Raw genomic sequence first — 13,031 nt, 5'->3', positions numbered from 1 at the left:
TGTTGGGGCAGGCCAAGAGCAATTGGGAAAAGTCTTGATTAGCTGAGTAAGGGATTCTGGTGCTATAACGGTAAGGAGTTAACAAGGTTTTAATGCAAGGGAATTAACATTCCACCAATGTTTCTGGAAGATTCTGTATTGCTCATGCAGAGAGCGAACTGGAAGAAAGAAGCACCAGTCAATAATGCTAAGATTCTCTTATAAAATCTATGCTGAAAGATAAATATTAAGCCAGGACACTGGACATGGCCCTCAGAAGCAGGTTATGGTAGGTCAGAGAGGGTTTGGAGATAATCAGAATATGAGGAGTGACGTGAGGAGAAGTATGGAAAATGATTGCTGGCCTATGGAACTGGATGGATTCCATTCATTCAAATCAAAATATATTGATGTGTGTGAAGGCCTTTAGAACCAAGTTGCATCAGGAAGACAATGATGTGAATTGTGGATATGACTAACTCATGCATTCCATGCATTACCCAAAACAGAGGCACAAGTCTGCTTTTGTCCTGTCCTTCACTTGGAAATCAGTGGGATGAGCTGTAATATTTGAGTGCCAGAACAGGCCCAGTAGTGACAGGAGGACCAGAAACATCAGGCTGCATGTTAAGAATTAAAAGTAGATGAGGTGTGATTGGTTTGAACATGAACTTCCACATTTCCAAAATCTCCCACCAAATGTCTGAAGAGTGGAAGTTTAATTGCTTACTCACATGTTTTACACACACAACATACCAGGATGAATACATGGCTTTCAACTGGATGAGTGACATGGCCAAACAGTCAACCACAGATTATTTCTACCTAAATTATTTTCTGCCTGGAGTAGAACAACCCTTCCCACCCCTGCTTGTCCACCTTATCTCAGTTGCTTGGATGGAATGTGATATCAGGATGCTAAGATTGATTTGTGTCCAGCTTATCTTAAATTCCGAAATGCTTCAAGTCTTATCTGTAACATCAAGCCATCGTATAAGGTGTTTTTATCTCTAAATACGGCAGTGGAGGGTCAAAGAAGTTGAACAACCAGAGTGTCCCTGATACTTTGCAAGGCAGCTTCCTCTGCAACAGGGTGGCATGGGATGAATAGAGTACACACAAAAGAAGACCAAGGCATGATGTCTCCACTTTCACGTTTCTCAACCCCTGACAAACCTAAGACATCTTGACCTCCTCTGCCCCAGGTTGCCTGTGTCAAAGCACAATTGTGATGAGTGAAACGCATCCTACCTGGGCCCAGGATAGAGACGTGGAAAGCAAATATGAGCACCAGAGTAGCAGAGGAGATGCAATGGAGAGCAGATTTGTGCTCATACTGAAAGAGGACAGGCAGAAGAGGAGAGCAGCAATGTTTGCATGGCCAACCACGAAAGGGGGAGGCCGCAGCCTTCAGGGAAAGTTTGCCCAGCTCAGCACTCTCCTTTCCTGCCCTCTTCTCAGCACTAATAACATGACAGTAGTGGTAGGGGATATACCAACCTCCAGCTTCCTCTGATTGCTTGACAAGCAGTCTTGCAAAGCAGGTTCCCATTTGCTGAGCAGTGCAGTCCACTGGAGGGCATTCACTGAGCCACTGTGTCCTTCACCATGACAGTCAGCCATCAAGGAAGCTGGCAAACACGAGCAATCATGGTCTTTGTCCATTGAAGAAAATATCACATGTTCTGGGCGAGAGCTGCTCTCTACTGCCTGGACTGCAGAGCCCCCAGGAACTGGAAGGTCGAAGGGCTGAGAGAGACATGGAGAGTACTCATGAGGTGTGTCCAAGCTGGAGGCTTTGGTTTCCATCTCCTGGGGGCTTTGATGAGAGGACTCAGGCTCTCTGAATGGCAGACAGCCCTCTGCTTCTCCACGTTCCCCAGCAGAGCCAAGAGATTGCCGAATGAAACTAAAGCTGGAGGCAAAGACATCCTGAGGACCAGGAGGGGCTGCAGGAGCTTGCAGGTTGTTTCGCAGGCTGCAGCTATTCCTGCTCACTGCTGATGGTGTCAAAGAGCTCGCAGCCTGGGGTTCCCTTGTACCTTTCCCACAGGCTGCATCCTGGCTAGGGCCTAGGGTCTCAGTACAGTCCATGGATGAAAATTCTTGCCAACATCCAGTGTCTGCAGGGCCACATGGCCCAGTTAGCCTGTCGGGCAGTCTGGTGCCAGCTTGGAGCTGAATTTCTGAGCATGGTGAGGATCCTCTCACAGAGATCCGAGTCAAGCCTAAACAGGATATCACAGGAGGATCTTCTGTGCTCTTGGGTACAGAAGTTCCTACCTTAGGGCCTTGCCAGTGGCCACAGGTTTCAGCACTGGACTCTAAATTGTGGAACCCCTGGTTGCCTTCCCCTCCCAGGACACAGTACTGCGAGCCCACTGCCGGAGAGAGAAACTCGATCCCAGGCCCAGCTGTGCTTCTCATGTAGCCTGGCCTCCGTGCCAGCCGCCGCCTCCGAAAAGATGCTGCAGGCAGTGAGCAATCCCGGTTGTCTGGGAATTTAAAAAGAAAACAGCATCACGAACTCTGTTGCAACTGCACTTGGAGAACACCCTTAGATGTAGAAGCCATCTCCTGGTGCACCTGTCAAAGATGGATGCTAGCTTTATGTCCTCTGGGCCAACCAGGTATGAAAATTATGCCAATCATCTGGAAGTATTTTCCTTGAATGTGTAAAAATCACTTAGCCCTTCCGTTTATCAGAGCAGCTGGCACTGCAGTACAAATGCCAGCACAAACATGGGAAGCACAACCTTGGCAAACCCTGAGCTCTGAAGCATCTTCTCTGTGAGTCTGTTTTGGCACAGCAGCACTCACTCCACTTTGCATTCTACACGAAGTAAATTATTTGAAACCAAAATGCAAGACCATGCCACAAAATGAGACTGGATCATTTATTCTAACTGTGCATTGAACAGCATGTGCATCTTTATTACCTAGGTTACCCATGTCCTTACATGCTGGATCTACTGTTGTAGACAATGAGTAAGCTGAATATAGCACAAAGCACTCCTCTCATTTCATTTCCCATGGTGGATTACAGGAGAACTCCTTGAGGTGTTCCCCAAACCACAGAGTAGGTTCCTCCTCTTAGCTGTACTTCAAGCATAGGAAAAATTAGAAATACTGACAACTCATCATCTGCTCCAAACCCTGACTGCACTCTTGCTGGCTGGGTAACCTTGTTATGAGTCACTGAACCTGCGTGGGCATCATTTTCATTATCAGCAAGATGGAGAAGGCGTAAAAGCACCTGTCCCTGTAATGATGAGCATCAAATTAAATGAGCTATATTTACAGCTTAGAACAATGTCTCACACATATACTAAATGTAATAAAAATATTAACTACCATTTTTCCATTGCATTGCTACTCATATTGTGCTTCAGTCTACATTAATTTCTTTTCTCTCTACCAAAACCATGACTCAACCGCACAAGGGAGTTATCACTTTCCTTTTAAAGTAACTGAATTCAAAGAAGCTACCTCCTTAGAAATCCTATGACACCAAATTACCAGGACTTGATATTCTTTTTTTTTTAATTTCTTTTTATGACACAGTTTCATAGGCTCTGGGATTCCCCTAACCCCTCTCTGTGCCCTCCCCCCATGGTGGATTCCTCCACATTGTTGCAGTAGTACAATTCATATCCAGGCATGATTCCTTCATTGCGAGCATGAACCATGCATAGAGTCCAGCCTCTCATTGTCCAGATAATTTAAACCATTTCCTTGGGAGACCATCTCTGGTCTGAAACTAGAGCTGGCAGCATATCATCCCCTCCAATGAAAAGCCACAACATAACTTCAACAACCATATACAACATTATGGAGTTAATTGACATGGTATTGAGTGACCAATATGTTAGAAAATGCAAGTTCTTAACCACATCCTGTGACTACTTCATTGACATTTCAATTTTAGTTTATACACAACCGGCTGCTATACACCTTAAAATGGCTATAGGGTACTATTCAGCTGTCTCGTGTCTATTTTCATTTTGGTATTTAGCAGTTTATAGTATTGAAGCGTAATTTTTACTGAACTTGGCGAATTTTAGGATAGTCCAAACTGGCTTATAACTCTAACAAGATATATGTTAACAATTGAGACGCAAAACAGTTTTTTAGGAGGGGAGTGCAGAGAAATCTTCAATACCTTAGTGAGGAGTAACTTATCTTTGTGTCCTACCTGGTAAGGCATATGTGAGTCCACGCTGACCATTTTCTGTCCGGTTCTATGCTTTCCTTGTTGGTCTCTATCTAATCTAATTTTAATTTTTTGCGGGGGAGCTCCGGTGCGACCCTGATAGTCATTGCAAGAGAGGGTGGGGATCCAACATTGGAACTAAGTAAGGACCAGAGAAAGCTCCTCTCAAGAGTCCTGAAGGAAGTTTACTGTTCTTCTGTTTCTGAGGACCACTCAGGGCTCCCGGCTATTGTTCCAATGACATTAGATTCTGTGAGGAAGGATCTGGGCATCTTCCATCCCATGTGGGAGTTCCGAAATGGAGTGGATGACCTCAGAGTTTTTGGCCTACGAGGGCAGTCCAATTCCCAGCGTTCTCCTTGGCAGTTGGGATATAGCCCTTGGTGCCCGTACTGACAGTCCTAGGTGAGGATCTGGGAGTCTCCAGGATTGGGATACAAGCCTCCTCCTTTAGGACATGATCTTCTAACTTTGCCAGCTTATACAGTGGGCCCTGCCTCATCACAGTTCAAACAAAACAGCATATACGAATGTAAAGTCAGGCAGCATTAGATGTGGCTAGAGCTCTCCCATAGCCTGGAATATGAAGCACAAAATCTGGCTTCAGGTCCATACATTCTGCTCTACCTCCCAGAACATATTCAATCCTGAGATCTTTCTACATTAAGTAGAAGTCTCTAGGGATTGTGGAATCCCACAGTCCTGCAGATGCCAGCCCCTGGAGAAGGTGACTTCAGTATTCCCTGGAGAAACTAGCACAATGACCTTAGAACAGTCTCTTCTAGACCTTGAGGATTTGAGGACAGTAGAGTCCAAGACATGCTCACCTATGACTTGCCCTTGCCTAGCATCAAGATCCCCAGGATGGCTAATTCTTCTCAAAGATACAGAGAATTTTGGGAGCTTATAGACAAGGAAGGAATAGAAACTAGAACTATAGAGGGTTGTAAAAAAGAGAGTGAAAAGAGGAAGGTGGTTCACTTTACATCCAGAAGAGGTTGGTACCATTCTCACTTCATAAACAAAACTAAAGTTCAAAAAAAACTTTGATGTACCCCAGAACTGCGATATTTAGACAAAGGCCTGTTCACCTGGTCTCCAAGTACATCAGTTAGAGTGATAGCTCAATATACTAGGAGACAAAACATTTTTTTTTCCTTCTTCCTTCAGGACAAACATCATGCCAAGTGAGAGCCTGTGGAAAGGGATGTGATGCCAATGTCTGGAAGGAACCTTAGAAACCCAGTTGGGTCACTAGGCACTCTCCCAGTGGGACCTCAACCTTACCCATTATTATCACTGTGCTTTCCAAGCCCCCAGTAGCCTGGAAAAACATTCAGCATGGGGCTGAATGAGGGTAGGCATAAAGTTCAGCCAAAGGGCTTATGCTCACACTCCTGGTAGAACTGGCAGGACACTGTCTCTGAAGAATGAAGATTCCCAAAAGAACAAAGAACAAATTTTTAATTCAGACTTCAATTACCAAGGAAAACAACTCAACATACCTTGAGAAATGAATCCAGTGAAATCTATATTGCCTTTTAGCCCATTAAGAGTTTTAATTACTTTTTTATCCCAAAGAACCATTCTGAAGTTAGAAAAAACAAAACTAGGAGGAAAATAATTTGTTTCATTGATTGTCAAGTGCCTGAGGACACTTGGGTCTGAGAAGCCTTCTCTGAAATCATATAACCATGGGTCCTAAAAAGCTTTAGGCCATGTTCCAGATCCTCATTGCAATCAATAATCCTGTAGGGTTTGAGCAAGCAACAATAAGTTTTTTCTACTCATTTTAATTTTTTAAAGTTTCGAGGGAGCTTAAGCCATTGAAGCAACAAGCGTAGAAGACAAGAGAGGAGAACAGTGTTGACGAAATGTGAGCTTGGTATATGTAGCCTTCACTCCCTCTCCAACAGCCCAAGCAACCCCTATCTTGTCTATGAGCCTCAGAAGACCCCAGAAAAAGACAGGGACTGACACACACTAAGAATCCTACCCCACAGGAGTATGAGAGAGGCAGAGGGCAGAACAGAGGCACTGCCAAAGCTGGATCTGGCACATACTTCCAGAATGAGCCGGAAGGATTAGACGAAACTCACGTAAGGCAGATCTGAAACCTCTAGGAAGACTTCCAGATCCCAGACCCAACCCACTTTTCGCTGTTTATCTCTTCTTTCCTATTTTCATTTTTTGAGGAAACATAATATTCCCTGGGACCAGAACACAATGATTACTTCAGAAGTTCATGGAAACTAGAACTGAAGGTAAGTTTGTTTTAGAGGGAAAAAAAATGAAACCCATATATATGCAAAATTTTCAAAAAGTTCATTAAAATGCATATTAAGAAAATAAATACACAGATTTAAAAAATCTTTGCACCAAAATAAATTTATCTTGCAATTCCTTTTTCCATACATGTTTCAAGTACTCTTGTATATTCTGCCTGAATTGTTGCTTCTTAAATCTGTCCAAAATCACACCCTGAAGCTAACAAAGAACTTAGGTGCCTGCAGTCAGCTCCATCCACGTTTCAGGGGACAGGAAGGAGAGTTGGGAAAATCACCAGCAAACCCAGATATGGAAGCAGATTTTAAAGGGTGGCTGGAAAACCAGCTGTGCACTCTGCCCTCTGTGACACACAAAGATGGTTTCATTCTGCTCTCTGGCTCAGGAAAGCGGTGCAGAGAACCGGAGGCCAGCTCAACCTTTCTCACTCCTTACAGCCTCCTGTGAGATGACAGAGGGGGGAGAATGGAGAAAAAGGGAGAAGAGAGGAGAGAAAAAGAGAGAAGAGAGAGGAGAGAAAAAAGAACAAGGAAGAGGAGAGGGACAGAAAGAAAGAAGAAATGGAGGGATGAAGGGATGGAGAGAGAGAATAGAGACAAAGAGACAAAGAGACTGGTTCTTTGGAGGAAAGGCCAAACACCTTCCTGCCTCTCCTAGCATAAACCAGTTGCTGGCTGCTGTACAGGACCCCTATCTCCATCTTCATCAGTCTTAATGAGACTGAAAGCAAGTGACAGACATTAGTTTAGAACAGACGCAGATGTCAAAAAGCCTCTAAATACAACCCCAATAGGGTGTCTGCACACATGGGCTCACCTACCTTAGGGGAGACATGAGGGGAAGCCAGCATTAACCAGGAAGGCGGCAGGCATCCGGGCTGCCTTGCTTCCAGTATTCTCCTTTCATCTATCCCAACTTTTCCCACTTCTCCATTTTTGATACTGCCCCTTATCAGGTGCCTTTTCCTGATAACTCCGTTCACAGTGCTTGTATCACTCATTTCTCATATTTGTTAACAAAATCATTATTTTCTTTAGTGGATAAAATTTGAGGGCTGATGTAATAATCAAGAGTGCTTCACAAAGTTCATGGAAAAATAATTAAAAAATAAGTTCAGACAAATGTCTTGTTAAAGTTATAAGCCAGTCTAGATTATCCTAAAATCTGCCAAGTTCAGCAAAATTAGACTTCAACACAACAAACGGCTAAATACTAAAATGAAAATAGACGCGAGACAGCTGAATAGTACCCTATAGCCATTTTAAGGTGTATAGCAGCCGGTCCTGCATATAAACTAAAATTGAAATGTCAATGAGCTAATAATAGAATTGGTTAAGAACTTGCATTCTTTTTTTTTTCTTTTTTCTTTTTTCTTTCTTTTTTTTTCTTTTTTTTAACATACTGGTTACTCAAAACCATGTCAATTCCATAATGTTGTAAATTGCCGTTGATGTTATGTTGGGGCTCTTAACTGACTGGGATGATATTCTGCCGGCTCTACCTTCAGACCAGAAATGGTCTCCCCAAGAAACTGTTCAATTCATCTGGACAATAAGTTGCTGGACTCTATGACTGGTATATGTTTGCAAAGAAAGAATCTTGATTAAATTTGAAATGTAATACTGCAATAAAGTGGAGGAATCCACCATAGAGGAAGGGCATGGGGAGGGGTGGAGGGATTCCCAGAGCCTATGAAACTGTAACATAATGCAAAATAATCAATAAAAAAAAAACTTGTTAGCAGCAACACGGAAAAAAAATAAATTCGATGGATCCCAAAAATTTTTGAAACTCATGCATACAAAATGTCTCTAAAAACCTCACAGAAAATATGTATGATGAAAACACTATGCATGAGTTTCCAAAAAAAAAAAAAGTACACAAATAAACTTACTTTCAATTTAGTTTTTCAGAGAACTTTATAGAATACCTTTCTATAAACTTCCTGGGATCCTTAAAATTCCCCTGCCCAAATAATGCTGGTATACATGATGCCAGCTATGAAAAGTTCATATTGCATTTTGGAAAAATAAGTGACATAAGTTAGCCCTGGTGCAAACATGTTTGCTGGTTACTCTGAGTCCAGAAGTACCAAAGAAGATTGAGGTCTAGAAGAGACTTGATCCCACAGTTCTCCTGTTAATCACACAGCATAGGAATACTAGACACAGCATAGCAAATCTACAAATCATTGCCCATATTTGCAAATGCATACACATACATACATATATACTCATGCAACATCAGAAAAAGTAACAGAAGCTTCAGGAACTGAGGAAAAAACAGAACTATCATTTTCTTCTCTTCTTTATCCTCAGAAATGTCTATCAGAGAATCTAAGGTTATAATCTAACTCATCTTTATTTTGAGAATCCATAATTTATGACATTATGGAACATACCAGTTTAAAATTTACTTTCCTATTTTCCTAGGCTTTTTATTTTGCCTTCCTCCTGCCTGCCTACTGTTCTTCCTTCCTTTTTCTCTTTTCTCCCTCCCTCCCCCTTCACTTCCTTTTTTTTTTCTTTTGCAAGAAGGACAGAAATAGCTCCAATATTCTTGTCCGTTTCCTAAATTATCACAGCAGCTTGCCCTTGGCCAAAGTCAGGTGCCAGGGTCTCCCTGCAGCGCTGGCATGCCATATGGGCACTGTTGCAAGTCCTGGCTCCTCCATTTTCAATCCAGCTCCTTATTAATGTGCCCAGGAAAGCAGCAGAAGCTGGTCCAAGTGTTTGCATCAAGATCCTAGATCCTGGCGTTGATCAGCCCACCTCTGGCCACTGTGGCAATTTGAGGGATGAACCAGTGGATGAAACAGTTCTCTCTCTACCTCTCCCTCTTTTTCTCCCTCTACATAATTCTGCCTTTCAAATAAATAAATCTTTTTTTGAAAAGTAAAAAATGAAGGCATATTTCAATAGCACCATCCATGTGCATGAAGGATAGTGTGTGTGTACAAATGTAGGTGAGTATTTCTATGTATATATATATATATATATACACTTACACACATACATATGTGCTACATATTTTTATATAGCATATATATATATATATATATATATATATATGATGGAGACAGATACATACATGGAAAAAGAAAGAAGGACTTGTAAAACTGAAGCAGTTTTTTCCTTCAAAATCCTTCCTTTCAACCTTGCTTGCCCAGCAGGTCAGTAATTTTCAGTGAATCTTGCAGACTATCTGCGTTGTCCATCCCTCTGCAATGTGGATTGTCTTCCTAAGTCTGAGTATCCACTGGCTGTTTTTGGTAGGCACAGCTGTTTCACACTGATCAAGGATTTCAGTAATCTTGAAAGCTGCCTGGACAGATTCAGATGCCAGCAGGTCAGATGGTCACCCAGAATTCTTTCTTTAATTGATTAATTAATTTATTTTTTTAAATAATCTTACTTAGTTAATTAGGGTACAAAGGGTCAAGGGCTACAGGGTGAAAGTGGGTAATACCATTGTTTCTACACTAATATCATTTTTTTCCCTGTGTCTGGGGTCAGGGGAGAAACCAAGGGAAAAGCCCCACCAAGCCTCCCACCCATCCCAGATCCCCAATGCGAGGCACACTCCAAGGGTCCTGCTTAAGCAGTTTTGCTGCCAATCTCGCCATTCCAATCGTGATGAAACCTATTCAGAATCCACTGGCTGTCATAGTCTCTTCATAGTTGGGGTATTGAGATCAGCAGTTCAGTTGGAGGGATCTCCAAAGAAACTTTATCTGAGATGATCCCAAACCTGATTTTTGTGTGAGTTTGCCAGTACAGAGTCCGGCACAGTCATCGCCCCAATTAGCTTATGCACATGCTGGTTGCTACAATTGCTAGGTCAGTTCTGTTTCCAGCCCTGTCTTCCACTGGAACCAATGGGTTGTAGCCCAGCTTGATCTTACCCACTTCATACTTGGGCCTCACGCAAACCAATGGGAGCTGCAGCCTAGTTGGGGCAACTCCCCATAACCCCCACCAGGCCTGCCCCCTACCCTGGTTCACATGCATGCCAGTGTGTACCACAGGCTTGTTCAGTCTCTCCCACTTCCCACTTAGCTCTCGTACATGTCAATTGGGCATTGAAGCCTACTTCAATCCAACATGCCCTACTTTCCAGCCCACACACATACTGGAGGGTGCCTTTCTGTCTAGCCACCCTTGCCTGTCCTGATTTTCATGCTCTCCGGTGAGAGTGGTTACCCATGAGGGAGGTGCCCACTATCTCCCTACTAGACCACTCCAACCAGATTATGTATTCTCCAGGTTGTTCTGGGATTTAACTTAACAGAATTGGCCCCCAGTGCCACCCTCTGCCAGCTGGTGCTGCAGCAAAGTCCAACCAACCCTCATCCACTCTAGGTTTTGCTTGTACCAGTCAGAACAGTCAGCCCAATCTGGCCCTTCCCCAATCTAACTCACATGAGGCCCACAGACGTTGTTGCCCTGCCTGGTCTGGTCTACCCCCATCCCAACCCTTGCTCTCCAATGGGAGTGGTAATCCAGCACAGGAGCCCACATTCCCCTGCCAGCTTTGCCTCTCCCCCCAGTTCTCTCACTTGCTGGTTGGCCACTGCAATCACATATGGTACAGCTCACCTCACCTTAGCATTCCTTAAAATGCACTGGTATGTGTTGCGACCGAAACTGGCCTGACCCACACTCTGTTCTGGTGCTCAGATTCACCAGCAGTTGATGTGAACGGGTTCAGTCTGGTCTGCCCCCCACCTATGCCATATGTATGATGGTGGGTATCTTCCTCTGGCCTGGTCTGGGTTGCTCCATATCATGGTTCTTGCGCTCACCTGTAGGGACTGTGTTCCCACGGAGGAGTTTCCCAAGCTCCTCCTTCAGAACCTCTCCCTATGCCAGATCTTGCGCATACTGGTGGTTCCATGGGTCAGCCCTGATTGTTGGCCTTCAATACATTCCAGTTCTTGGTGTTAGCTGTTTCACCCCGGCCAAGGCTTGTCCATACTCAGACACTGTTCACACATGGCTCAGTAGGGGCAGAGACCTAGCCTAGTGCGTTGTACATCTTCCTAGGTTCTCCAGAGCGCCAGATGGTGCTGGCGTCTAGCTCAGCTTGGTGCACCCAGCCCCAGTCCACATTTGTGCGGAGGGAGATTGTAGCCATATCCAGACCGGAACGCAGTCCCCACTCCAGGCCCCGCACCCTCCCGTGGGAATCCCAACCCAGCAAGGGTATACTCTCACAGCTCCCCAGCCGAGTCTATTCCCAGCCCTAGATTGCGCACGTGTCAGTGGGTACTCTGACCCAGTTAGCTTAGCCCTCACCTGTCTCAGCCTTTCCCTTCGATACTGTGCTGTAGTATTCCTGCCTCATGAAGACCAGTTGGGGTCGGAATGACATGTGCTCCATCCTGATTTCTTTTTTGTGAGTTGAGGTTTGCTTAGCCTTGCCCAGTCTGCCCCCTTCCAGTTGCAGCTTGGCCCACCTCACATCCTATTTTAGAATGCAGCTTTGGGTGGTGCTGCCTTGACCTACCCAGAATGCCACCGGTTCCTTTACCCGTAAGTGATGGCAGGTGCCATGGTCACTCCTAGCTTAGCCCATCGCTCAACTCATGAGCTAACCTTTGGGACTTGTATTTCCACAGGATTGGGCCCACAATTCCCCCACAGTTTACCCCCGGACCAAGTTCTCTTGCATGCTGGTTAGTGTCTTGACCCTGCCAAGTGTCACCCAGAATTCTGTGAGCTCTGCCTCTGTTTGCCCATCAGCCTCCTGATAGCCCAAAGCTAGAGCTTTGATCCCCAGAGCATAGACATCTTTCCTTATAACTGCCTTCCCCTGGAAGCAATGGATGGCACACTGAATTGTGATTTAATGAGCTATAGTACCAGCCCCAAGTCAATGAAACTATGAAGATTGCTCTGCCCGGAACTCAGGGGATAGATATATGTTAAACACTATGAAAAGCAGAATCACCATCATTTCAACACCAATCATTTTTATAATTGAATGGAAGGGGGCACTCTTTAAGGGACCTCTAAGGTAATGTTCCATTTTCGTAAGCTGGCTGATATTTGCACAGGTGTTTATTATAGTATTCTCAAATAGCACAGAGAAAAATGTGTGCAATTATATACCAATTTGAGGGTAACATGCCATTTCTTAAGACAAAAAAAACCAGTTGTTTTACAGGCGTTAATTGTATTTTCCTCAACTAGTATGTGTAAAATCTATATATACTCATAATTGCATGATTATATTTTCACATTTTTATAACAACCAACTATTTCACAATTTTCAGAATATTTAATTATTCATTAGGGAGAAAGAGACAGACATAACATCCCCATTCTTTGGTTTCGACTCAAATGCTTATAACAGCTGTGTGAACGAGACAAAAATGAGACTCAAACTCCAGATCAGTCTTGCACATGGGTAGCACCCCAGGATCACATTATCAGAAAGCCAGATTGGTAGTGGTGTATCTGGGACGTTAACTAGAAACTCAGTTGTGGGATGCAAGCCTCTGAAGCAGTGAGGCTGTGCCAGTGTGTTTACTAGCAGTCGTAGTGTTAAA

General features: G+C 43.9%; 1 protein-coding gene across 3 annotated transcripts in view; it reads right to left on the bottom strand.

Moving 5' to 3' along the window:
* DISC1 (DISC1 scaffold protein) overlaps positions 1-13,031 on the bottom strand; it is a 304,734-nt gene that overhangs the window by 258,269 nt on the left and 33,434 nt on the right. For all 3 annotated transcript variants that reach the window (XM_058669349.1, XM_058669348.1, XM_058669347.1), the window contains exon 2: positions 1,480-2,474. In XM_058669349.1, the coding sequence (XP_058525332.1) occupies positions 1,480-2,474 (995 nt within the window). The remainder of the gene's footprint in view (positions 1-1,479; positions 2,475-13,031) is intronic.

This window comes from Ochotona princeps, chromosome 10 (assembly GCF_030435755.1).
Source record: "Ochotona princeps isolate mOchPri1 chromosome 10, mOchPri1.hap1, whole genome shotgun sequence".
In the NCBI taxonomy this organism is placed as follows: Eukaryota; Metazoa; Chordata; class Mammalia; order Lagomorpha; family Ochotonidae; genus Ochotona; species Ochotona princeps.
This window is presented reverse-complemented; position numbering and strand designations above follow the sequence as displayed.